Below are 24,960 nucleotides of genomic sequence, written 5' to 3' on the forward strand. Positions count from 1 at the left end.
TGTAGAAAATAGTAAAAGCTAAGAAAAACCCTTGAATGAGTAGGTCCAAACTTTTGACCGGTTGATAAGAGAATTATGTTCTCCAGGTACATCACCCTACTCAGTCTGTAAACCAGAATTTGTAAGATCCTGGTCGAATGAAACAGACGGAGGTCCAGCTAAAATAGTCAAAAAGGTTTATTCACAGAACGTTCTACCGTTGTCACGTTCTGACCTTTATTTCCTTTGTTTTGTCATTATTTAGTATGGTCAGGGCGTGAGTTGGGGTGGGTAGTCTATGTTTGTTTTTCTATGATTTCGGCCTAGTATGGTTCTCAATCAGAGGCAGGTGTCATTAGTTGTCTCTGATTGAGAATCATACTTAGGTAGCCTGGGTTTCACTGTGTGTTTGTGGGTGATTGTTCCTGTCACTGTGTTTGTACCAGATAGGACTGTTTGTGGTTTTCACATTTCTTGTTTTTGTATCCAGTTGTTCATGTGTACATTTACGTATTAAAAGAACCATGGACACTTACCACGCCGCATATTGGTCCTCTGATCCTTTTCGCCTCTCCTCTTCGGAAGAAGAGGAGGAAATCCCTTACAACCGTCAAGAATACAAAACAATTCATTTTATACTGACTTCTCACACCCACACATTCACACAGCCATACGCACACACACACAAACAGACACACATACATGTCCTGCTACCCAGCCGCCAGAGCTTTGTGACCTTGTTCTTGACACGTACTCCCTGTTCTCTCCCAATCTCCAGTCAGGTCGGCACCAAGCTCAGACAGTCTGTGTTTAAAATACCATAAAGACATATTGTTTTACCCTAATTCTAACTAGGACTACACATTTATTGATTATGATTTTATACATTCTAATCAATTCCATACAATTATATGTTTCAGGGCGGAATATTCTAATCATTCAATTAACAGACAATTCTCACCTATCACCGGTACATTACAATAAAACAATATTAGACTATTGATTAAATATGCTCCTCATTCAACATAAGAACTGGTATCAACGATAAGAACAGAGTCCTATTGTACCATAACCAAAATCTTTCCTACGATACGTGCGCTAGTGCATTTAAAAGTATATTCCTTGGTCTCTTCCTATCATTTGGTCAGAGTCTTTATGGCCTGCGCTCTCGTCTAGGTCTCTTCTGGGTCAGAGTCTTGCTGGGCTGTGCTCTCGTCTAGGTCTCTTCTGGGTCAGAGTGTTTCTGGGCTGTGCTCTCGTCCAGGTCTCTTCCTGGTCAGAGTCTTTCTGGGCTGTGCTCTCGTCCAGGTCTCTTCCTGGTCAGAGTCTTTCTGGGCTGTGCTCTCGTCTAGGTCTCTTCCTGGTCAGAGTCTTTCTGGGCTGTGCTCTCGTCCAGGTCTCTTCCTGGTCAGAGTCTTTCTGGGCTCTGCTCTCGTCTAGGTCTCTTCTGGGTCAGAGTGTTTCTGGGCTGTGCTCTCGTCTAGGTCTCTTCCGGGTCAGAGTCTTTCTGGGCTGTGCTCTCGTCTAGGTCTCTGCCTAGTCAGAGTCTCTCTGGGCTGTGCTCTCGTCTAGGTCTCTTCCTGGTCAGAGTCTTTCTGGGCTGTGCTCTCGTCTAGGTCTCTTCTGGGTCAGAGTGTTTCAGGGCTGTGCTCTCGTCCAGGTCTCTTCCTGGTCAGAGTCTTTCTGGGCTGTGCTCTCGTCCAGGTCTCTTCCTGGTCAGAGTCTTTCTGGGCTGTGCTCTCGTCTAGGTCTCTTCCTGGTCAGAGTCTTTCTGGGCTGTGCTCTCGTCCAGGTCTCTTCCTGGTCAGAGTCTTTCTGGGCTCTGCTCTCGTCTAGGTCTCTGCCTGGTCAGAGTCTCTCTGGGCTGTGCTCTCGTCCAGGTCTCCTCCTGCACTGCGTTATCAATCTCTATACCTGCTGTCCTCCACCTGGCTTCTCTTGTTCTCGCTCTCTCTTTCTCATTTTTGCTTTCTCCCCCTTCTGTCTCTTTCTCCCCCCCCCCCTCTCTCTCTTCTCTCTCTCCATCATTCTCTTCTCCTTCGCTCTGTGTTCTTTCTCTCTGTCACTCTTCTCTCTCTCTCTACTCTCTCTGTCACTCTCTTCTCTCTCTGTCACTCTCTCTCCTCATTCTCTCTCTGTCACTCTTCTCTCTCTGTCACTCTCTCTCCTCATTCTCTCTCTGTCACTCTTCTCTCTCTGTCACTCTCTCTCCTCATTCTCTCTCTGTCACTCTCTTCTCTCTCTGTCACTCTCTCTCCTCATTCTCTCTCTGTCACTCTCTCTCCTCATTCTCTCTCTGTCACTCTCTTCTCTCTCTGTCACTCTCTCTCCTCATTCTCTCTCTGTCACTCTCTTCTCTATCGCTCTGTGTTTTTTCTCTCACTCCTCTCTTCATAATTGTTCTCTCATTTCCTTTCCCTCCCTCCCCACACTCTCTCCTCTTTCTCGGTTTTCCCTGGCTCCCTTCGCCTGTACATGGCCGATTTGCTTTATAAATAGCTTGGCCTAGATTACGGCAGCTGCAGTGGCGCCAGGGGGTGGCTGGGCATGGGCCGAGTGAGGTGGTGGGGCACTGGCAGCCTCCATCGCTGGGAAGGCGCAGGAATAGTGTGTGTGTGGAGGGGGGGTGTATGTGTGTGTGTGACTATGTTTGTGTGTGTGTGTGTGTTTTGATGCTGCTACTGCCTGCATGCCTGCTGTGTACACATGCACGATGCCCAGGGCTCATACTGACTCCTATTCCCTCCCCCCTAGAGCCCTTGCCCCTTGCAGCTCGACAACCAAAACGACACATGACTGTTATGTCTCATGTCAGATGTGGAGAGGTTTGTTTTCTGGTGTGTGAGTCTCACGTGTGTATCCTGAATGTTTGACGGTGTTGTTGCGTGTCATTGTGGGTTAGTGGGTCTCCCCTCTGTATGTGCAGGCTCAAGCCAGATCAAATCGATGGTCTACTACCCTAGTTTCATGTTCCCACACACAACCATGACTTTGGGATTGCAAATGTGCATCATGTTTTACATAAAGTGGATTTTGTGATGGTACATTTAGCAACAGTTCTTTATTATCTGTGTCCTTCTGTGGTCTGAAGTAACATGGTATGAGTCAATCATCTAGTAATGTCCCCATTTTATTTTACCTTTATTTAACTAGGCAAGTCAGTTAAGGACATGTTCTTATTTTCAACGACAGCCTAGGAACAGTGGGTTAACTGCCTTGTTTAGGGGCAGAACGACAGATTTTTACCTTGTCGGTTCGGGGATTCGATCTTCTAACCTTTTCGTTACCAGTCCAACACTCTAACCACTAGGCTACCTGCCATCAATCAGGGATCTGGTGAGGGGGAAGGAAGTTTGAATATCCAGGACACCCAGAATATTCACATTCACAGATTTGCAAGGAGCATATATACCTCTGAAAGATCACATGATTAAAGGGGGGTAGATGATGGGTTTTTATTCCAATTAAATTGTAAGATGGGTTTTGAAAATGCTGACTAACTGAGAGAATTTTAAATGAGGAAGAAAACTCTAGAGGAGTGCACAGAAAATGCCTCTTAGTCTATTCACACCCTAACAGAGACCCCCCATTGCCTCAGGCCTGTCAGAACCAGATTGAGCCACCCTATAGTTACAGAGCATCATATCTGGCTCATGTGGTTGTCTATCTGACTGTCTGTCTCTCTGGACAATGTACCCTGTGATGAATGACATGACACACAGACAGACAGAAATAGCCCGCTGCTTCGTCCAGCCTATTGCCTACTCATCGTGGCTTATTGTCTTAGCTAGTGAATGATGAAACTGAGAGCTTGTGCCAGAGTTGATGAGTGTGAGGTTATGCAATGCTGAAGCCTGTTGGAAGTTTGGACCAATCGGATAAGGCTGAACTAGTAAGGGAGATATGACAACTGTGTTTACTGTAGATACTACACTACAGGCTGCTTCTGCAATGTCCACTACGTTATACAGTAAATTAGCAGGCTATACTGGATTTGTCTGGATTGTTTTTACTTATTTAAGTAACTCTGATATTTCAATAACAGAATAGTCCTACATGGAAAAGTATTTAAATGGAACAGACTCAAACTTACTAGCATAGAGTAAAACATTAGATGGTGCATTCCGTTTCTGAAGAAAGAAAGAAAGCTGCATTTATGAAACCAATAGTGAAACAATAGTGAAATTCTATTCCAGGATATTTTTTGTGGACTTCATTATAGGCAGTTCTGATTATTGTTACTGGGTTAGAAGTAGGCCTAGAATACATAATTTCAGAGCTATTGTCGCAGTTATGTTCATGGGCTAAAAGAGAAGAAAAAATAAATAACAGAACCGAAGTGTAGCTCTACAAGCTGCAGTGCTCCGACAAACAGCATCGCAAATTAACAAACGAGGCTGATAATGACGTCAATGTTGTGCCCGAACGCGCGCTGGTTGGTGCACTCGCGAATGTTTCTGACCGCCGCTCTGTGTTGGAGCGGGGAGAGCGAGTTTTCTACTGCAGCATCACTCACTTCAAATAGCGCACCCAAACTGTGAGGATACCACCTCATCCGAAGCGAACCCATTGGAGTTACAATCACCTGCGAGGCTGCGACTGCGCTTTCTCTGAAGCAGACAAGGACCGAACGAAATAATTTATTTGATTTATCTTTTCTCTCAGCTACGAAAGGGAATGCCATCAATAAATATGAAACTGGAGATGGTGACCATCATCGCCTGCGAGGTAGACACAGAGGTGTTTACGTCCGACAAGCTGCAGGTAGGCCTATGACGTTACAGTTTCATAAAACCGCACGTTGAATATTTCAGAATTTTTGTCTGTTTGTGAAAAAACTTTGAATATTTCTTCATTTTTTGTCTGTTCATACTCAAAGACCCGTTGTTTCTGCATGTCCCAAAGTGCCTGTCTTGCTTACGTTCACCCTTGTTAGTTCTTTTTATCAATGAAACCGCAGCTCATCAAAATGCACGCCCTGAATGCGCATGGATGCCCTCCGTGCCATTGATTGACGATTGTGGGTTTGCTGAAGTGTGGACGAGAGGGGGAGATGGGGGGCAGACTTTTGTTTTTACTGTATGCGCTATAGACTACATCTCGCTGTCGCATCACTGATCCATTTTAGTAGGCCTATGCAAGTTACATTCTTAAAAGCAGGGGGTTTATAGGAGGGGGGGTTGTTGAATTGAACATGTGGAAGAGCACAGAACAGAAGTGAGGAGCAGTTTACACGCAGTGTCAGAGTGACCTCTCCTTCAGCATTGCCGGTGTGCCAGATACATAAGAGCGCATGCATCGAATAAAACAGTCATGGAGGCAGATGGTACTGAGATGCCTAAAGCCTTGACATTAGAAAGTGCCAGTGTTTACTTTAAATGGCACACAGATGGTGGTCAAAGCCATGGCTTAGCCACTGAACCCTTTAAAATTCCTTAGCCACGTTTTTCCTACCCACAGACTGTCATTGTGGATTGAGGCCATTTGCCATCCATTGTAGCCTGTTGTACAGCACAGAGCCCAGCACATGCCGTACCAGAACAATAACTTATTAAGATTCCGTTATCCTACGTCTTTCCTTAGTACAGTTAGTCAGTCTGAACAGAGATCCTATACTATGAGTCAAAGTACAAGGTAATGCTGCCATGTTCTCAGAAAACATAAACATTGTGTACATGTCTGCACACCAGGGGTCGGAAAACCGAAATTATTTTCCAATAATTTAATTCTGAACAGAAGCATTTATTTTTTCCATTCAGTTCCACTGTTGCGACCAGCAACATAAAGTTCCAAACTGGTTGGAATCCCCCAAAAGTAATGGCTAATATCATTCCTTTCTTTCCCTTTTTAAACCTCTGAAATATATATATATATATATATTTAGCTCGACACTAAATCATTTCACCAAACAGTACCGATAGAGCATCTAGCTATGGAGCAGTCAAGCTATAATAGTTATTTACATGCATTGGACAGACAAGTGGATGGCATGAGATGCGACTGACATTTTGCGGATGGGGAGAGAGAGAGAAATAGTGGAGGAGGATACTTGGCTTAAAGTGCTGGGCATTATTAAACCTACAGAGGAGGATTGGCTTCTATGAAGGAATTTTGAATGTCTCAACGTCTGAGAGTTGGCTTAACGTTGGACCAGAGCTAACTAGCTAGCTACAAGATTGTGTGTGCAGAGCAGCACCAGAATTAAAATAACAGCACTTCTTACCTTTTTGTAGTAAAAAAAAATAGAATGTGAAATGTAATAACTATAGTATCCTTAACTAGCATTGAAAAGCTAATCAATTCTCAAATTAATCTTCTCTCTCCATAATTTCTTAATCGCGCTATTATGCAGGTCATGTTCTTCACATTACTGTCTCTGGTAAAAATAAACACACTATATCAAATAAAATCTACGTTTATTTGTCACGTGCACAAGATACAAAAGGTGTTTTGCATACAAAAGGTGTAAACGCTACAGTGAAATGGTTTCTTGCATAACAGCAATATCAAAACCAGAAAGTGTCCAGATGGAAACATTTCATAATTATTAGATGACGTATACAGTACCTGACACACTGGTCTAAATTGATGGGGCATGTGAAGGAAATGCTATAACCATCCCCAGATACGTCTAGATAAGTGGTTGGGTCACTGTTGTTTAGACATGTACACATGTTCATGAAATACAATAGATGGCTGTAATCACCCCCAGACACACCTGGCTAATTTGATGGGTCATATACAGTGCATTTGGAAACTTTTCAGACCTCTTCAGACCTTTTTCCACATTTTGTTACGTTGCAGCATTATTATAAAGTTGTGTCAATCTACACACAATAGCCCTTAATGACGAAGCAAAAACAGGTTTTTAGAACATTTAGCAAATTTATTAAAAACAAAAAACTTAAATATCACATTTACATAAATATTCAGACCATTTACTTTGTTGAAGCACCTTTGGCAGCGATTACAGCCTCGAGTCTTGGGGAGTTTCTCACATTCTTCTCTGTAGATCCTCTCAAGCTCTGTCAGGTTGAATGGAGAGCATCGCTGCACAGCTATTTTTAGGTCTCTCCAGAGATGTTAGATCGGGTTCAAGTCCAGGCTCTGGCTGGGCCACTCAAGGACATTTGGAGACATGTCAGAAGAGGACTGGCCACCCCTCAGAGCCTGTTTCCTCTCTAGGTTTCCTCCTAGGTTCCTGCCTTTGTAGGGAGTCTTTCCTAGCCACTGTGCTTCTACATCTGCATTGCTTGCTGTTTGGGGTTTTAGGCTGGGTTTCTGTATAGCACTTTGAGATATCGGCTGATGTAAAAAGGGCTTTATAAATACATTTGATTGATTGATTGATGTCCCGAAGCCACTCCTGCATTGTCTTGGCTGTGTAATTAGGGTCATTGTCCTGTTGGAAGGTGAACCTTCGATCCATTCTGAGGTCCTATGTGCTCTGGAGCAGGTTTTCATCAAGGATCTCTCTGTACTTTGCTCTGTTCATCTTTCCTTCGATCTTGACTAGTCTCCCAGTCCCTGCCACTGAAAAACATCCCCACAGCATGATGCTGCCACCACCATGCTTCATCGTAGGGATGGTGCTAGGTTTCCTCCAGACGTGACGCTTGACATTCAGGCCAAAGAGTTCAATCTTGGTTTCATCAGACCAGAAAATCTTGTTTCTGATGGTCTAAGAATCTTTAGGTGCGTTTTGGCAAACTCCAAGCGGGCTGTCATGCGCCTTTTACTGAGGAGTGGCTTCTTTCTGGCCACTCTAACATAAAGGCCTGGTGGAGTGCTGCAGAGATGGTTGTCCTTCTGGAAGGTTCTCCCCATCTCCACAGAGGAACTCTGGAGCTCTGTCAGAGTGACCATCGGGTACTTGGTCACCTCCCTGACCAAGGCTCTTCTCCCTCGATTGCAAAGTTTGGCTGGGCGGCCATCTCTAGGAAGAGTCTTGGTGATTCCAAACTTATTCAATTGAATTTACCACAGTTGGACTCCAATGAAGTTATAGAAACATCTCAAGTATGATCAATGGAAACAGGATGCACCTGAGCTCGATTTCTAGTCTCATAGCAAAGGGTCTGAATAATAATGTAAATTAGGTATTTCTGTTTTACATTTTTTATACATTTGCTAAAGTGGGGTACTATGTGTAGATTGATAAAGATTTGTATTTATTTAATCCATTTCAGAATAAGGCTGTAATGTAAGAAAATGCGGAAAAAGAGAAGGGGTCTGAATCCTTTCTTAATGCACTGTTGTCATCTGGCAAAGTGGAGTCTTTTGTTTAGCTCGCTAAACAATGAACCAGCATAATCCCAAATCATACCACTACCAATACAAACATTGTCATAGGTTTAGTATGAATGTGCAATACATTTCTGAGTGACAGAGTGAGGGCTTTGCATAGGCACGTTGTTGTGTGTGTGTTTTTTTCTTCTTCTGTTCCCTGGATCGGTTCCAACCCCTGCCACACACACACACACACACACACACACACACACACACACACACACACACACACACACACACACACACACACGCGCAGAGAGAGAAAGAGTATAGACAAGCACCCAAAGGTATTTGACCTAAGGGGAAAGGTAAGGTAAACAGAACAGACAGGCTCATACCACCTTGTCTTGATAAACAGCAGCTCATCTCCAAGTCCACGTTCTCCCCTGCAGCACCTGAGCTCTGCATATAACTCTTCACCACAGACTCCCAAAACCCTACTAGCACATCTTGCCTGAGGATGAGCGTAACATCATGCAACGCAGACGTCCCACTTCTTGGCAGAGTAGCCAATGTTCATGCTTGCCTTGTTTGTTGTGCATGTTATGCAAGTGCACATTTTTTATGTCATCGGAAAAACCACAACCCCTCATCCTACTACCCCGATCGGTCTAATCTGTACTGAGACTGATCTGAGTGCAGCCTTCAAAAACATCTGTGGGGGGAGAGAGAGAAAGGGGAGCGAATGGGCTGACTTTGGGGGAGGATGGCAGATAGATCTGAACTAATCCTGGTTTCTGGCACGTCCTGGGGACAAGAGGACATTAGGTGAGGGGGGGGGGGGGGGGGGGGGGGGGCGAGATTAGTGGGGAACGAACGGGGTTAGGGAAGGCTCTGATTGAGCTCATCTCTCCCAGGCAGCTTGCCGTTGGTTCATCTCATCTGTTCCCTGTGTGTCTCTATTTACTGTTCCTAGGCCGTCATTGAAAATAAGAATTTGTTCTTAACTGACTTGCCTAGTTATATAAAGGTAAAATAAAAATTACATTTTTTTTTCAATTGCTAACAAGCATCGGTCAATACTGAAGCCACTTTTTCAAAACTCTTCACAGTCTGCATTACCAACAAAACACTTCACAGTCTGCATTACCAACAAAACTCTTCACAGTCTGCATTACCAACAAAACACTTCACAGTCTGAATTACCAACAAAACACTTCACAGTCTGCATTACCAACAAAACACTTCACACACTGCATTACCAACAAAACACTTCACAGTCTGCATTACCAACAAAACACTTCACAGTCTGCATTACCAACAAAACACTTCACAGTCTGCATTACCAACAAAACACTTCACACAGTCTGCATTACCAACAAAACACTTCACAGTCTGCATTACCAACAAAACACTTCACACAGTCTGCATTACCAACAAAACTCTTCACACAGTCTGCATTACCAACAAAACACTTCACACAGTCTGCATTACCAACAAAAATCTTCACACAGTCTGCATTACCAACAAAACACTTCACAGTCTGAATTACCAACCTGCATCTTGGACAAACAGTTAATCTCACCTCTAAAACTCACTCAAACCACCAAAACATGTCATACATGTCTCAAAATTACCTCGTTTGACCATAACATTGGCAACAATTCTCATTCAGAAAGCATGCATAACACACTGACCTAAAAACACTAACAATAGGGAGCATTACATAAATGATAAACGTTTTTCTTTGAGTTTTGAATGCTTTTTCACATAAATCAGTATTTCATTGAAGAATAAGAATAACACCTTTTCATTTTATTGACTTGTACTAAAGTATATGTAACAAGAATGAATCAGAAATGCAGCAGTTTGCTTCAATAGCCTTGATTTTTTTTATATCACTTTACAGATAGTAATTTACATGTGAAAAATAAAAAGTTGAAACAAAAAACGAATTCTTAAAATTCCAGGGCTGCAATAATAATGAAATAAAACCATCAACATGTATAGTATATCACTCATACTGTACAGTACTGTGAGGGTTCTAGTTCTCATCAACATGTATAGTATAATCACTCATACTGTACAGTACTGTGAGGGTTCTAGTTCTCATCAACATGTATAGTATAATCACTCATACTGTACAGTACTGTGAGGGTTCTAGTTCTCATCAACATGTATAGTATAATCACTCATACTGTACAGTACTGTGAGGGTTCTAGTTCTCATCAACATGTATAGTATAATCACTCATACTGTACAGTACTGTGAGGGTTCTAGTTCTCATCAACATGTATAGTATAATCACTCATACTGTACAGTACTGTGAGGGTTCTAGTTCTCATCAACATGTATAGTATAATCACTCATACTGTACAGTACTGTGAGGGTTCTAGTTCTCATCAACATGTATAGTATATCACTCATACTGTACAGTACTGTGAGGGTTCTAGTTCTCATCAACATGTATAGTATAATCACTCATACTGTACAGTACTGTGAGGGTTCTAGTTCTCATCAACATGTATAGTATATCACTCATACTGTACAGTACTGTGAGGGTTCTAGTTCTCATCAACATGTATAGTATATCACTCATACTGTACAGTACTGTGAGGGTTCTAGTTCTCATCAACATGTATAGTATAATCACTCATACTGTACAGTACTATGAGGGTTCTAGTTCTCATCAACATGTATAGTATAATCACTCATACTGTACAGTACTGTGAGGGTTCTAGTTCTCATCAACATGTATAGTATATCACTCATACTGTACAGTACTGTGAGGGTTCTAGTTCTCATCAACATGTATAGTATATCACTCATACTGTACAGTACTGTGAGGGTTCTAGTTCTCATCAACATGTATAGTATAATCACTCATACTGTACAGTACTATGAGGGTTCTAGTTCTCATCAACATGTATAGTATAATCACTCATACTGTACAGTACTGTGAGGGTTCTAGTTCTCATCAACATGTATAGTATATCACTCATACTGTACAGTACTGTGAGGGTTCTAGTTCTCATCAACATGTATAGTATAATCACTCATACTGTACAGTACTGTGAGGGTTCTAGTTCTCATCAACATGTATAGTATAATCACTCATACTGTACAGTACTATGAGGGTTCTAGTTCTCATCAACATGTATAGTATATCACTCATACTGTACAGTACTGTGAGGGTTCTAGTTCTCATCAACATGTATAGTATAATCACTCATACTGTACAGTACTATGAGGGTTCTAGTTCTCATCAACATGTATAGTATATCACTCATACTGTACAGTACTATGAGGGTTCTAGTTCTCATCAACATGTATAGTATATCACTCATACTGTACAGTACTGTGAGGGTTCTAGTTCTCATCAACATGTATAGTATAATCACTCATACTGTACAGTACTGTGAGGGTTCTAGTTCTCATCAACATGTATTGTATAATCACTCATACTGTACAGTACTGTGAGGGTTCTAGTTCTCATCAACATGTATTGTATAATCACTCATACTGTACAGTACTGTGAGGGTTCTGGTTCTCATCAACATGTATTGTATAATCACTCATACTGTACAGTACTGTGAGGGTTCTAGTTCTCATCAACATGTATAGTATATCACTCATACTGTACAGTACTGTGAGGGTTCTGGTTCTCATCAACATGTATTGTATATCACTCATACTGTACAGTACTGTGAGGGTTCTGGTTCTCATCAACATGTATAGTATATCACTCATACTGTACAGTACTGTGAGGGTTCTAGTTCTCATCAACATGTATAGTATATCACTCATACTGTACAGTACTGTGAGGGTTCTAGTTCTCATCAACATGTATAGTATATCACTCATACTGTACAGTACTGTGAGGGTTCTAGTTCTCATCAACATGTATTGTATAATCACTCATACTGTACAGTACTGTGAGGGTTCTAGTTCTCATCAACATGTATAGTATATCACTCATACTGTACAGTACTGTGAGGGTTCTAGTTCTCATCAACATGTATTGTATAATCACTCATACTGTACAGTACTGTGAGGGTTCTAGTTCTCATCAACATGTATAGTATATCACTCATACTGTACAGTACTGTGAGGGTTCTAGTTCTCATCAACATGTATAGTATATCACTCATACTGTACAGTACTGTGAGGGTTCTAGTTCTCATCAACATGTATAGTATATCACTCATACTGTACAGTACTGTGAGGGTTCTAGTTCTCATCAACATGTATTGTATAATCACTCATACTGTACAGTACTGTGAGGGTTCTAGTTCTCATCAACATGTATAGTATAATCACTCATACTGTACAGTACTGTGAGGGTTCTATTTCTCATCAACATGTATAGTATATCACTCATACTGTACAGTACTGTGAGGGTTCTAGTTCTCATCAACATGTATAGTATAATCACTCATACTGTACAGTACTGTGAGGGTTCTAGTTCTCATCAACATGTATTGTATAATCACTCATACTGTACAGTACTGTGAGGGTTCTAGTTCTCATCAACATGTATAGTATAATCACTCATACTGTACAGTACTGTGAGGGTTCTAGTTCTCATCAACATGTATAGTATAATCACTCATACTGTACAGTACTGTGAGGGTTCTAGTTCTCATCAACATGTATAGTATAATCACTCATACTGTACAGTACTGTGAGGGTTCTAGTTCTCATCAACATGTATAGTATAATCACTCATACAGTACTGTGAGGGTTATAGTTCTCATCAACATGTATAGTATAATCACTCATACTGTACAGTACTGTGAGGGTTCTAGTTCTCCCTCTCTTTGGCATTTGGCCACAAGTTCTCATCAACATCACATCTTATGTCTTCTCTGGCGATGCATTTTATTTTATTATACCTTTATTTAACTAGGCAAGTCAGTTAAGAACAAATTCTTATTTTCAATGATGGCCTAGGAACAGTGGGTTAACTGCCTGTTCAGGGACAGAACGACAGATTTGTACCTTGTCAGCTCGGGGGTTTGAACTTGCAACCTTCCGGTTACTAGTCCAATGCTCTAACCACTAGGCTACCCTGCCGCCCCATCTTGGGAAGTATCTTCTGGAATGTCTAATCCAACCCTGTCAGTCTTCAGGAGAAGTTTCTCCACAACCTGCATTCATGGCATCCAGTAAGGACAGTAAGGATTATACTATACATGGTCATGTGGATGGTGGTCATAAACCTTCCACCTCCACGCAGAGAAAAACTCCTCTATGGGGTTTAGGACGGGTGAGTATGGAGGTAGGAATAGTACTGCCATCCTGGGATGTGCAGCAAACCAGTCTGTGACTGCAGCAGAGAGGTGGAATGCCACATTATCCCACACAACAACGAAGGTAGTGCAGCAGAGTGGTGGAATGCCACATTATCCCACACAACAACGAAGGTAGTGCAGCAGAGTGGTGGAATGCCACATTATCCCCACAACAACGAAGGCAGTGCAGCAGAGTGGTGGAATGCCACATGATCCCACACAACAACGAAGGCAGTGCAGCAGAGTGGTGGAATGCCACATTATCCCAAACAACAACGAAGGTAGTGCAGCAGAGTGGTGGAATGCCACATTATCCCACACAACAATGAAGGTAGTGCAGCAGAGTAGTGGAATGCCACATTATCCCACACAACAACGAAGGTAGTGCAGCAGAGTGGTGGAATGCCACATTATCCCACACAACAATGAAGGTAGTGCAGCAGAGTGGTGGAATGCCACATTATCCCACACAACAACGAAGGTAGTGCAGCAGAGTGGTGGAATGCCACATTATCCCACACAACAACGAAGGTAGTGCAGCAGAGTGGTGGAATGCCACATTATCCCACACAACAACGAAGGTAGTGCAGCAGAGTGGTGGAATGCCACATTATCCCACACAACAACGAAGGTAGTGCAGCAGAGTGGTGGAATGCCACATTATCCCACACAACAACGAAGGTAGTGCAGCAGAGTGGTGGAATGCCACATTATCCCACACAACAACGAAGGTAGTGCAGCAGAGTGGTGGAATGCCACATTATCCCACACAACAACAAAGGTAGTGCAGCAGAGTGGTGGAATGCCACATTATCCCACACAACAACGAAGGTAGTGCAGCAGAGTGGTGGAATGCCACATTATCCCACACAACAACGATGGTAGTGCAGCAGAGTGGTGGAATGCCACATTATCCCACACAACAACGAAGGTAGTGCAGCAGAGTGGTGGAATGCCACATTATCCCACACAACAACAAAGGTAGTGCAGCAGAGTGGTGGAATGCCACATTATCCCACACAACAACGAAGGTAGTGCAGCAGAGTGGTGGAATGCCACATTATCCCACACAACAACGAAGGTAGTGCAGCAGAGTGGTGGAATGCCACATTATCCCACACAACAACGAAGGTAGTGCAGCAGAGTGGTGGAATGCCACATTATCCCACACAACAACAAAGGTAGTGCAGCAGAGTGGTGGAATGCCACATTATCCCACACAACAACGAAGGTAGTGCAGCAGAGTGGTGGAATGCCACATTATCCCACACAACAACGATGGTAGTGCAGCAGAGTGGTGGAATGCCACATTATCCCACACAACAACGAAGGTAGTGCAGCAGAGTGGTGGAATGCCACATTATCCCACACAACAACAAAGGTAGTGCAGCAGAGTGGTGGAATGCCACATTATCCCACACAACAACGAAGGTAGTGCAGCAGAGTGGTGGAATGCCACATTATCCCACACAACAACGAAGGTAGGGGAGTTTCTTGCCCCTCTCCTCTGCTGGCACAAGAGTATTATGCAGGTTATCCAGAAAATAAATGAGCCTCTCTGTATTGTAGGGGCCAATGAGTGGTTTGTGTAACAGCAAACCATCATTGGACAGTGCTGCACACATTGTGATGTTAGTCCCTCTCTGGCCTGGGACATCCACGGTTGCTCTCTGTCCAATCACATTTCTTCCCCTGCAGTGTTTTTTTGCCAGGTTGAATCCAGCTTCATCCACAAAGATGAATGTATGTGCAGTTTACCTGGTTTCCATCTCCATTACTCTCTAAAATACAGTAAATCCATAGTTTTACAGTACTTTACATTATGCATAGCTGTGGATGTACCATGTTTGGTAACAAGACTAAAAACAGGACTCCTGGCTAGGCTTTTAGCTGTAAGCGTATACCTCAATGGTGAATACATACATGCATGGAGTTGTTTCTGATTTGTCGGGGTGGATATATAATGATTAAATATTCTGCTGAGATGTTCTATATGTTTCAGTCTGGTTACTGCAGAAATGCACGACATTTGTCATCATTCTGTTTTGAATGTGTTAACAGTTTTGGAAACAGTGTGTTAGCATTTGAAAACGTGCTTCAAATATATAGTTTTGCAGGTGGTGGAGTATGAATGAGAAAAGAGTTCATGGATTTCGGAGAATGTGATCATTGAATGCATTTTGTGTGAAAACAATGAAAAATGATTCACAGTTTGGTCCACATACACTTCTGTTTCCCTTGACTGTGTGAAGAGTTTTGACAATGGGACTTCAGTTTTGACCAATGCATGTTAGCAATTGAACAAAACTGTAATATACAGATGCCTGATCATCCCGCTCTGCTTTAGAGCTGTGCATCTGGGTTAACTGAACTACTATAGTCTGTGATGGACCACGGAATGGATCACTGTGATTCACAGTCAATAACATTAATATTTCAGCATGGTGTTCTAAGCTATAGCTGAGATATGAATGTTACCGAGCTAGCACAAAATGTTCCCTAAAAGTTCTCCTTTGGTTATTTTTGGTATATTTATTTCACCTTTATTTAACCAGGTAGGCTAGTTGAGAACAAGTTCTCATTTACAACTGCGACCTGGCCAAGATAAAGAAAAGCAGAGCAGTGCGACACAAACAACAACACAGAATTACACATGGAATAAACAAGCGTACAGTCAATAACACAATAGAAAGAAATAAGTAATTACAATTTAGCAAATTAACACTGGAGTGATAGATGTGCAGATGATGATGTATATTGATGTATGATGATATTCTTGTGCAAAAGAGCAGAAAAGTCAATAAAAACAATATGGGGATGAGGTAGGTAGATTGGATGGGCTATTGACAGATGGGCTGTGTACAGCTGCAGCGATCGGTTAGCTGCTCAGATAGCTGATGTTTAAAGTTAGTGAGGGAGATATAAGTCTCCAGCTTCAGAGATTTTTGCAATTCGTTCCAATCATTGGCAGCAGAGAACTGGAAGGAAAGGCGGCCAAAGGAAGTGTTGGCTTTGGGGATGACCAGTGAGATATACCTGCTGGAGCGTGTGCTACGGGTGGGTGTTGTTATCGTGACCAGTGAGCTGAGATAAGGCGGAGCTTTACCTAGCATAGACTTATAGATGACCTGGAGCCAGTGGGTCTTTGAGAAACAACTTTCTCATTTACATTCTATGAACAAACATTTGTGAGCTTGTTGAGGTGGTAGGAATTGAGGGGAAATGTGCGATGCTATTGTTGGTTATAGTGATACAGTGTCTGCTTGTGAAGGATACTCTGTTCATCTTGTGGTGGTTCATGGCCAACCTGCAACTGATATGGGTACTGTTCTGATTCTGCCATATTGAGGAATTGCCACCAACAATATCATACTTGACCTCTGTCTCGCTCATGTGCAGGGTGTTACTATGCATTCCTCTACTAACACCCTGTATCGGCATTGGTAGAGGAACCTTAGTAACCCAAACCTTGCTGCCTGTTTGGATAGGATCAGACTAGGGCAGGGAAGTGAGATACCTGGTCAATTGCACAACTGAATGCATTCAATCAAAATGTGTTTTCCGCATTTAACCCAACCCCTCTGAATCAGAGCAGTGCGGGGCTGCCTTAATCAACGTCCACATCGTCGGGGCCCAGGGAGCAGTTGTTGTTGGGGGTTAACTGCCTTGCTCAAGGGCAGAACGGCAGCTTTTCCCACCTTGCCAGCTTGGGGATTCAAACCAGAAACCTTTTTGGTTACTGACCCAACGCTGTTAACCGCTAGGCTACCACCACCAACTACCATACTATGTTTTTTGAGATAGCCTCTGGTTTTTGCCTCTCATATGAGTTATGTTATACTCACAGACATCATTCAAACAGTTTCAGAAACGTCAGAGTGTTTTCTATCCAAATCTACTAATGATATGCATATATTAGCAACTGGGCCTGAGTAGCAGGTAGTTTACTCTGGGCATCTTATTCATCCAAGCTACTCAATACTGCCCCCAGCCATAACAAGTCAAGTCGATTGCTGGCCTAGTCCTTAGCAGTTGCTATAGGACCGGAGATAGCTGATGCTAACAGGGTTAGTTTAAGTGGATGGCTGGCAGTTGCAATACGACCTGAGATAGCTGATGCTAACAGGGTTAGTTTAAGTCGATTGCTGGCCTTGGCCTTAGCAGTTGCTATAGTACCGGAGATAGCTGATGTGTTAATCTGTGTGGTGGTGTGTTATTACCTGGAGAATATAGAGCAGCATCAGCAGATTAACATGCGTAAGGAATGAAATAGATAAACAGGCTCTCTAATTGGTACACGTCAGACATCATACAGTATACACGCACATACATGCAAACACACATGCGCATGAACATACACATTACACACACACCACAGAGAAAAAATACACACATGCATATGACTATCACACACACACCAATACATTCTGTTTTACTACTAAGATGTATAAATATATATATGTGTGTATATATATAGATATAGATATAGATATATAACTTCCCCTTAGTGTAAGGGACCAGGTAAGTCGATAAATGCATTAGGTGTGTGAAGTTGATGGATTGTAAACTGGGCACGTTTAAGCTTTAGAGGACAACAAAACGTGTAGGCTGTTTAAGACATGACCTCTTCCTAAAACACTGGAACCCATTATTAGGAAACTACAGATAGGAGAGAAACAACATATTCTGTGAGCTACACACTAGATACTAGACAACCTATACACACACACACACACACACACACACACACACACACACACACACACACACACACACACACTCTCTCTCTCAGTGACTCAGCAAGATGGAATAAGGTAGCTGTTGTTAATTCCGTCTCTGATAATGTTGTGTCAGCAAACCTCCATCCATCCAAACTAAATCCCAGGACTGTAGAACCCTACTTTCTTTCCATCAGCAGTTGAGGCCTGCTGGTCTGTTCCCAAGCCTACCATCATAACAATGGCAGTTGTCTGTGTCACCTCTGACTGTCGTCCTGGAAACTCAGCGTAGAGCTTTGAGGAGTCACACCTGTTTTGATGCCTGGCCAGCTCACTTCGACTCCTGTATGGTCAATGTTTTTGCTGAGATCTGTGTTTTGGTCTCTTGACTATTTATCAAGCATATACTAATGGTACAGTATAGGGCTGGGTGATATGACCAAAATATCATCTGATATTTTAAAAATTTGGGGCGGTATTTTTATGGTTTTTAATAATAAAAGTTATAAATGTGCTTTATGAGTAGTTCATGACTCTAGGGTTGCAACACATACATTATAAGTGATTTCAATGGGGCTTTCTCCATTATGGTTGTTTTATATTGTTCAATTCAACTATAATTAATTCTTTATTTGGTGGTGTGAATATATTTAATGTAGTTTTATTTAAAAATTATAACTTATTAATGTTTCACTATTTTTATGAAATTCACTGAGGAGAATGGTCCTCCCCTTGCTAATTTCTCCGCCTTAACAATAGGAGTTGTTGTCCCAAAGGCGGGAAGACAGGCAACAAGCTAGCTAACATATTCATTTTACCTTTACTTATCTAGGCATGTCAGTTAAGAAATTCTTATTTTCAATGATGGCCTAGGAACAGTGGGTTAACTGCCTTGTTCAGGGGTAGAACGACAGATTTGTACCTTGTCAGCTCAGGGATTTGATCTTGCAACCTTTCGGTTACTAGTCCACCGCTCTAACAACTAGGCTACCTGCCACGACACAGTTGCACAAACGAAATGCGTATCTAGGCCTACACCAGCATTGGTAACAGGCTGTATTAGATCGCTTGTTCTGACTAGTACATTTACCATGCTTGCTAGCCAGATAACTGTCAATTAGCATTAGCGGCTAACAATATTTATTTTAGTCACAACTTGCTAAGAAAAGACAAACTAGGAGAGAGTAGTTTGCAGACAGTGGGATACACAAACTATAAGTGTAATTATAGAACACTTGTGGAAAGCAGCATGTCACCAACATCGTACTGCATCTATCTGACTGTGCAGCATTGTGACCGGCAAGAAAGTGTTTGCGACTCCGTGGTCGAGCAACAGCTCTCTCTTTGAGTGACAGGGGGTAGGGCCTGGTGTGGAACGCGACATGCAGCAGAAGGGAGAAAAACGACTCAAGTAGAAAATGGAGAATTTTTTTTATTTTAAATGCCATTACACGCGCCAAGTGAAGTACCGTTATAGAAGGTAAAGTAAAAACCCAAACCGGTCAGTGCATCCATACCGGTAGTAAAATACGGTATACTGCCCAGCCCTAGTACAGTACATCAGCTAAAAATGAAATGTGTCAAAACGTCATGTTTGAGATTATGAGATTATGAAATTACATTTGATTGAAAACATGGAACATTTGAATTGCTGTTTGGCTTGCACGGTCATCATATCATATAAAACAACCTGCAGTGATAAAAGTCTATACATATTTCAAACAATCAGCAAATAACCTGCAAGGTTGCACTCAGCAAGCCGTCACAGAGGGCAGCACTTGCTCGATGATATAACCACTCCAAAACAGCTGTGTAGATGTATACATAGTAGAGATTTAGACAAACAGCGTGTGTCAGACGGACCGGTAAAGGAGAGGGGGAAGAGTGGCGGACGATGCGGACGGCTGTACTATGTTCTGTCCAGGTGGGAAACCAGATCTGGCCCTGGCAGGTGGACCAGGCCGGGGAGCATGGGGCTCAGGTTTTTACTTCTCCCAGTCTGGGGACATGTCGAATTGGGCCACGGTCGGCTCACATTCCCCCAAAACCTTAGAGAGGCTCTGGGTCTCGGGTGTCACATTAGAAAGGTTAGAACTATGTCCGCTGGAGTGACGTAGAAGAAGCTTCTATCATTGCCGGGGTGTCAGGTTACGGGAGCCAGGATGACAGGGTTGTGAGACGATAAGGTGAAGTCTAAAGGAAAAACCTTCAGCTAAGCAAATGGAATGTGGGTGTCACGTTCTGACCTTTAGTTCCTTTGTTTTGTCATTATTTAGTCTGGTCAGGGTGTGAGTTGGGGTGGGCAGTCTATGTTTGTTTTTCTATGATTTGGGGATTTCTATGTTTCGGCCTAGTATGGTTCTCAATCAGAGGCAGGTGTCATTAGTTGTCTCTGATTGAGAATCATACTTAGGTAGCCTGGGTTTCACTGTGTGTTTGTGGGTGTTTGTTTCCGTGTCTGTGTTTTTCACCACACGGTACTGTTTTGGGTTTCGTTCGTTCCACGTTTATTGTTTTTGTATTCAGTTGTTCATGTGTACAATTTCTTATTAAAAGAACCATGGACACTTACCACGCCGCATATTGGTCCTCCGATCCTTTTCGCCTCTCCTCTTCGGAAGAAGAGGAGGAAATCCCTTACACTGGGACAAAGCTTTTTATTCATTGATGTGGATGTCAATTCAACATCTATTCCATGTTAGTTCAACGTAATTTCATTGAAATGATGTGAAAACAACGTTGCATCAAACAGTGTGTTTAGGGATGACTTGATGAAATGGCTTCTTCCAATTATTGATAAAGAAACTGTTAAGAAACTGACTTTTAGAGCTGTTCAGGCTCCATGCATTGATGAGGAATTTAAAAATGGTTGAAAGAGATGGGGCAAAAGGAGTGGCTAATAAGTCCTGTTCTGACTGGCTGACTTACTGCAAATTGAGAAATTATGTGACTAAATAAAAAATAAATATTAATAAACTATATTATGAAGCCAATATCATTCATCAGATATAAAGAATGATGGAAAAACAATTTGGAGTACTTTAGGGGCGGCAGGGTAGCCTAGTGGTTACAGCGTTGGACTAGTAACCGGAAGGTTACAAGTTCAAACCCCCGAGCTGACAATCTGTCGTTCATACTTTGCAAATGAATGGCTGCTCATTTGAAATAATTGCAATTTATGTGTGCATGTCTTTGCTGTCTCTCTGTTGAAAACACTCGATCCATCTACGGGGAGTAATTCAACACAAAGTATCTGGTTGTGTAAGTCTCTAGTTGTCCACCAGAGGTCACCATGTCCTTTGTAGCTGCAGGTTGGTTCTTTCAGAGTACCACCCGGTGGTTCTCGGTCGAGTTTTACTAGACTAAAGTACTTAAACAGCTTCAGACTGAATGTTACTGTGTAGTCTTTTTCTTCTTCAAGAGAGAGAGTTTCAGAGTTTCTAACCATTTCGTACCTTTCAGCTCATGCTGTCTCATTTAAATTCCAACCATTTCAACGTGCAGCCACGCTCCACGTTTTTCTGGTCCCGTAGATTGTAACTATTCGTGACGTCCGGTTCAACACCATCTGCCTGCTTGGTCTAGTGTAAATTTCATTTGGAGGGGTTTTATGCACTCTGGCAAAAGGGGGCGTTCCATGACGCCGACATAATGTCTGTGCTCACGTGGGTGTGGTCACTGACTGGGTAGTACGTTTATATGAAAAGCAATTCTCATTTAGAAGGCTAACATCACATGTCATCTTCTCACAAATAGTTTCAAATTTAATCCTATAAATTCCACAACATTTGGATGTAAACCTGACAATTGGGAAGTATACACATTCAGAGATACAGTTATGTTGTTACACCGTCCTTAATGAGATCCCAAAACAACAACTGATCTGACATAGTTGTTCTTTAAGTACCCACAGACCATTCCAACTGATTGGATTACAGAAATATTCTTTCATTATTTAACCTTTTGATGTTACTGTACTGCAAAGTCTCTCTCTGTGGTAACAAAGGGATTTTTAACTTCCATTTCTGCAGAGTGGGAGAGGGAGTTGTAGGTATTTACGACCGTCATAAAACTGTGGTGAGAGAGAGAGGGGGGGGGGGGGAATCTGGCGCCTATGATCCTCACCCAAGAGGGCAAATCATGACACCATATAGCCAACTCCTTGGCATTAGGCGTATTTGTGACTCTGATTTATCATTTGATGTACATGCCAAAGATTTATGTGAGTGATTCAAAACAAGAGGGTATAAAGAAGAATTATTGGACAATTGTCTTAATAGAGTAAGACAAACTGAGCAGAATGCATTATTGCAACCACGTCAAAGGAATCCCTCTCCTCCCTCAGAAACGTAGGTGTCCACATACAGTCCCATTTCAAGGTCGATCAAGGAAGTGGTTAATAGGCATTGGCACATATTACACAAATGACCCCAGCTTTGGTAATGCATTAGTAAGGTGTTTGTAAACTTCCAACTTCAGCTGTATATCCATCCTGCCCTGCCTATCTAAAATCTTCGAAAGCCAAGTTAACAAACAGATCCCCGACCATTTTGAACCCCACCGTACCTTCTCCACTATACAATCTGGTTACCAAGCTGGTCATGGGTGCACCTCAGCCACACTCAAAGTCCAAAATTATATCCTAACCGCCATAATTTAAAAAACAGTACTGTGCAGCCGTCTTCATTGACCTGGCCAAGGCTTTCGACTCTGTCAATCACCGCATTCTTATCGGCAGATGCAGCCTTGGCTTCTCTAATGACTGATGCCTCACCTGGTTCACCAACTACTTCTCAGATAGAGTTCAGTGTGTCAAATCGGAGGACCTGTTGTCCGGACCTCTGGCAGTCTCTATGGGGGTGCCACAGGGTTCAATTCTCGGGCCGACACTTTTCTCTGTATATATCAGTGATGTCGCTCTTGCTGCTTGTGATTCTCTGATCCACCTCTACGCAGACGACACCATTCTGTATACATTTGGCCCTTATTTGGACACTTGTGTTATTAACAAACCTCCAAATGAGCTTCAAAGCCGTACAACACTCCTTCCGTGGCCTCTAAATGCCAAACTAAATGCATGCTCTTCAACCGATTGGTGCATCTCTACTTGCACATCATAATCTGCACATCTATCACTCCAGTGTTAATGTTAAATTGTAATTATTTCGCCTCTATGGCCTATTTATTGCCTTACCTCCTTAATCTTCTACATTTGCACACACTGTATATAGATGTTTCTATTGTGTTATTGACTGTACCTTTGTTTATGTGTAACTCTGTGTTGTTGTTTGTGTCACACTGCTTTGCTTTATCTTGGCCAGGTCACAGTTGTAAATGAGAACTTGTTCTCAACTGACCTACCTGGTTTAATAAAGGTGAAATACATTTATTTTTAATTACTATATGCAACGATATAGAATAGTATCAAGGCTATTGAAGCAAATTGCTGCATTTCTGATTCATTCTTGTTACATATACTTTAGTACAAGTCAATAAAGTGAAAAGGTGTTATTCTTTTTCTATAATGAAATACTGATTTATGTGAAAAATCATTCACACCTCAAAGAAAAATGTTTATCATTTATGTAATTCCATATGTATATTGGTGTTTGATTCGACATTTTGAACATTGAGATATTAAATAAGTGACAGAGAAGAAGCATAGAATATCTGTAGAAAGACAGATAGCTGTGGAATGTGTTGGGGGGACGGGAGCAGAGCACTGTGTTGATACAGGGGAGACAGATCTGTGGATTAGGTGAAGAAGGGGTTGAGGTCAGGAGGTGAGAACAGCAACGTGTTGATACAGGAGAGACAGATGGACATCTGTGGATTAGGTGAAGGAGGGGTTGAGGTCAGGAGGTGAGGACAGGTCACCTGAAGGGAGTAGTAAGGGTTTGGGATCTTGTTACTCTTTTCCTGTTAAACCATACATGTAAGGATAGGAGAGAGGGAGTGTCTTAAGTAGGATCTATATAACTGTGATGGAGAGAAATGTTGGGTTGTCTGAATACAGCTGTACAGAACCTTTGGGAAGAATTACACTTAGTTAAATCTTCTCTAGTGTCCGTGGGTTATTTACTCTGAAAAATAAGAACCTAACACCTCAAAGGGTAAAGTTCATTTATGTAATGCTCCCTGCTGTTAGTGTTTTTGGGGTCAGTGTGTTATGAGTGACAATGTATGCTTTCTGAGTGAGAATTGTTGCCAGTGTTATGGTCGAACAAGCTTAGTTAAACACAAGTATTAAGGGTTTTGGTGGTTTTAGATTCTGGGTTCTGACTTCTCAAACTTGAAACATTGTTATACTAGAGACATGATACATCAGAAGGAATACTATAGTATCTGAGGGGTGATAGAACCTGGTTTTTACATCAGAAGTTAATGGTTATCTGTAGGAGCCAGATGGCTTTGGAATGTGCTGACAAGAGGGGAGGCAGTCATATGATTGCTATAAGTGATATGGGTAGAGAGCTTTGGATTAGGCATCAAGGGGGTTGAGGTCAGGTCACCTTAAGGGAGGAGGACCGGTTTATTACCCCATCACTTTGTCTTCCTGTCAAACCATAAAAAATGTACGGGTTGGAGAGAAGGAGGAGTGCATCTAAATTTGAATATATTTACTTGTGTTGGTGGGGAGTATATTTACTTGTGTTGGTGGAAACATGTCTAATAAACTTGGCTGAGCTTTAATAGTGTCTGTTGAGTTTTTGACTCTGAGAATAAGAACCTAAGAGTGG

The 24,960-nt window shown here is 42.1% G+C and overlaps 1 protein-coding gene across 2 annotated transcripts in view; it reads left to right on the forward strand.

The window, feature by feature from the left end:
- Positions 1–24,960, forward strand: part of rcan3 (regulator of calcineurin 3) — a 93,597-nt gene that overhangs the window by 21,463 nt on the left and 47,174 nt on the right. The window contains exon 1 of one of the 2 annotated variants that reach the window (XM_031829203.1): positions 4,282–4,743. The exons of the other annotated variant lie outside the window; for it this stretch is intronic. Within the exon in view, the coding sequence (XP_031685063.1) occupies positions 4,657–4,743 (87 nt within the window). The 5' untranslated portion in view covers positions 4,282–4,656. Of the gene's footprint in view, positions 1–4,281; positions 4,744–24,960 lie in introns of those variants that run through there. 2 annotated transcript variants of the gene reach the window in all.

The sequence above is a fragment of the Oncorhynchus kisutch genome, linkage group LG7 (assembly GCF_002021735.2).
Source record: "Oncorhynchus kisutch isolate 150728-3 linkage group LG7, Okis_V2, whole genome shotgun sequence".
NCBI lineage: Eukaryota > Metazoa > Chordata > Actinopteri > Salmoniformes > Salmonidae > Oncorhynchus > Oncorhynchus kisutch.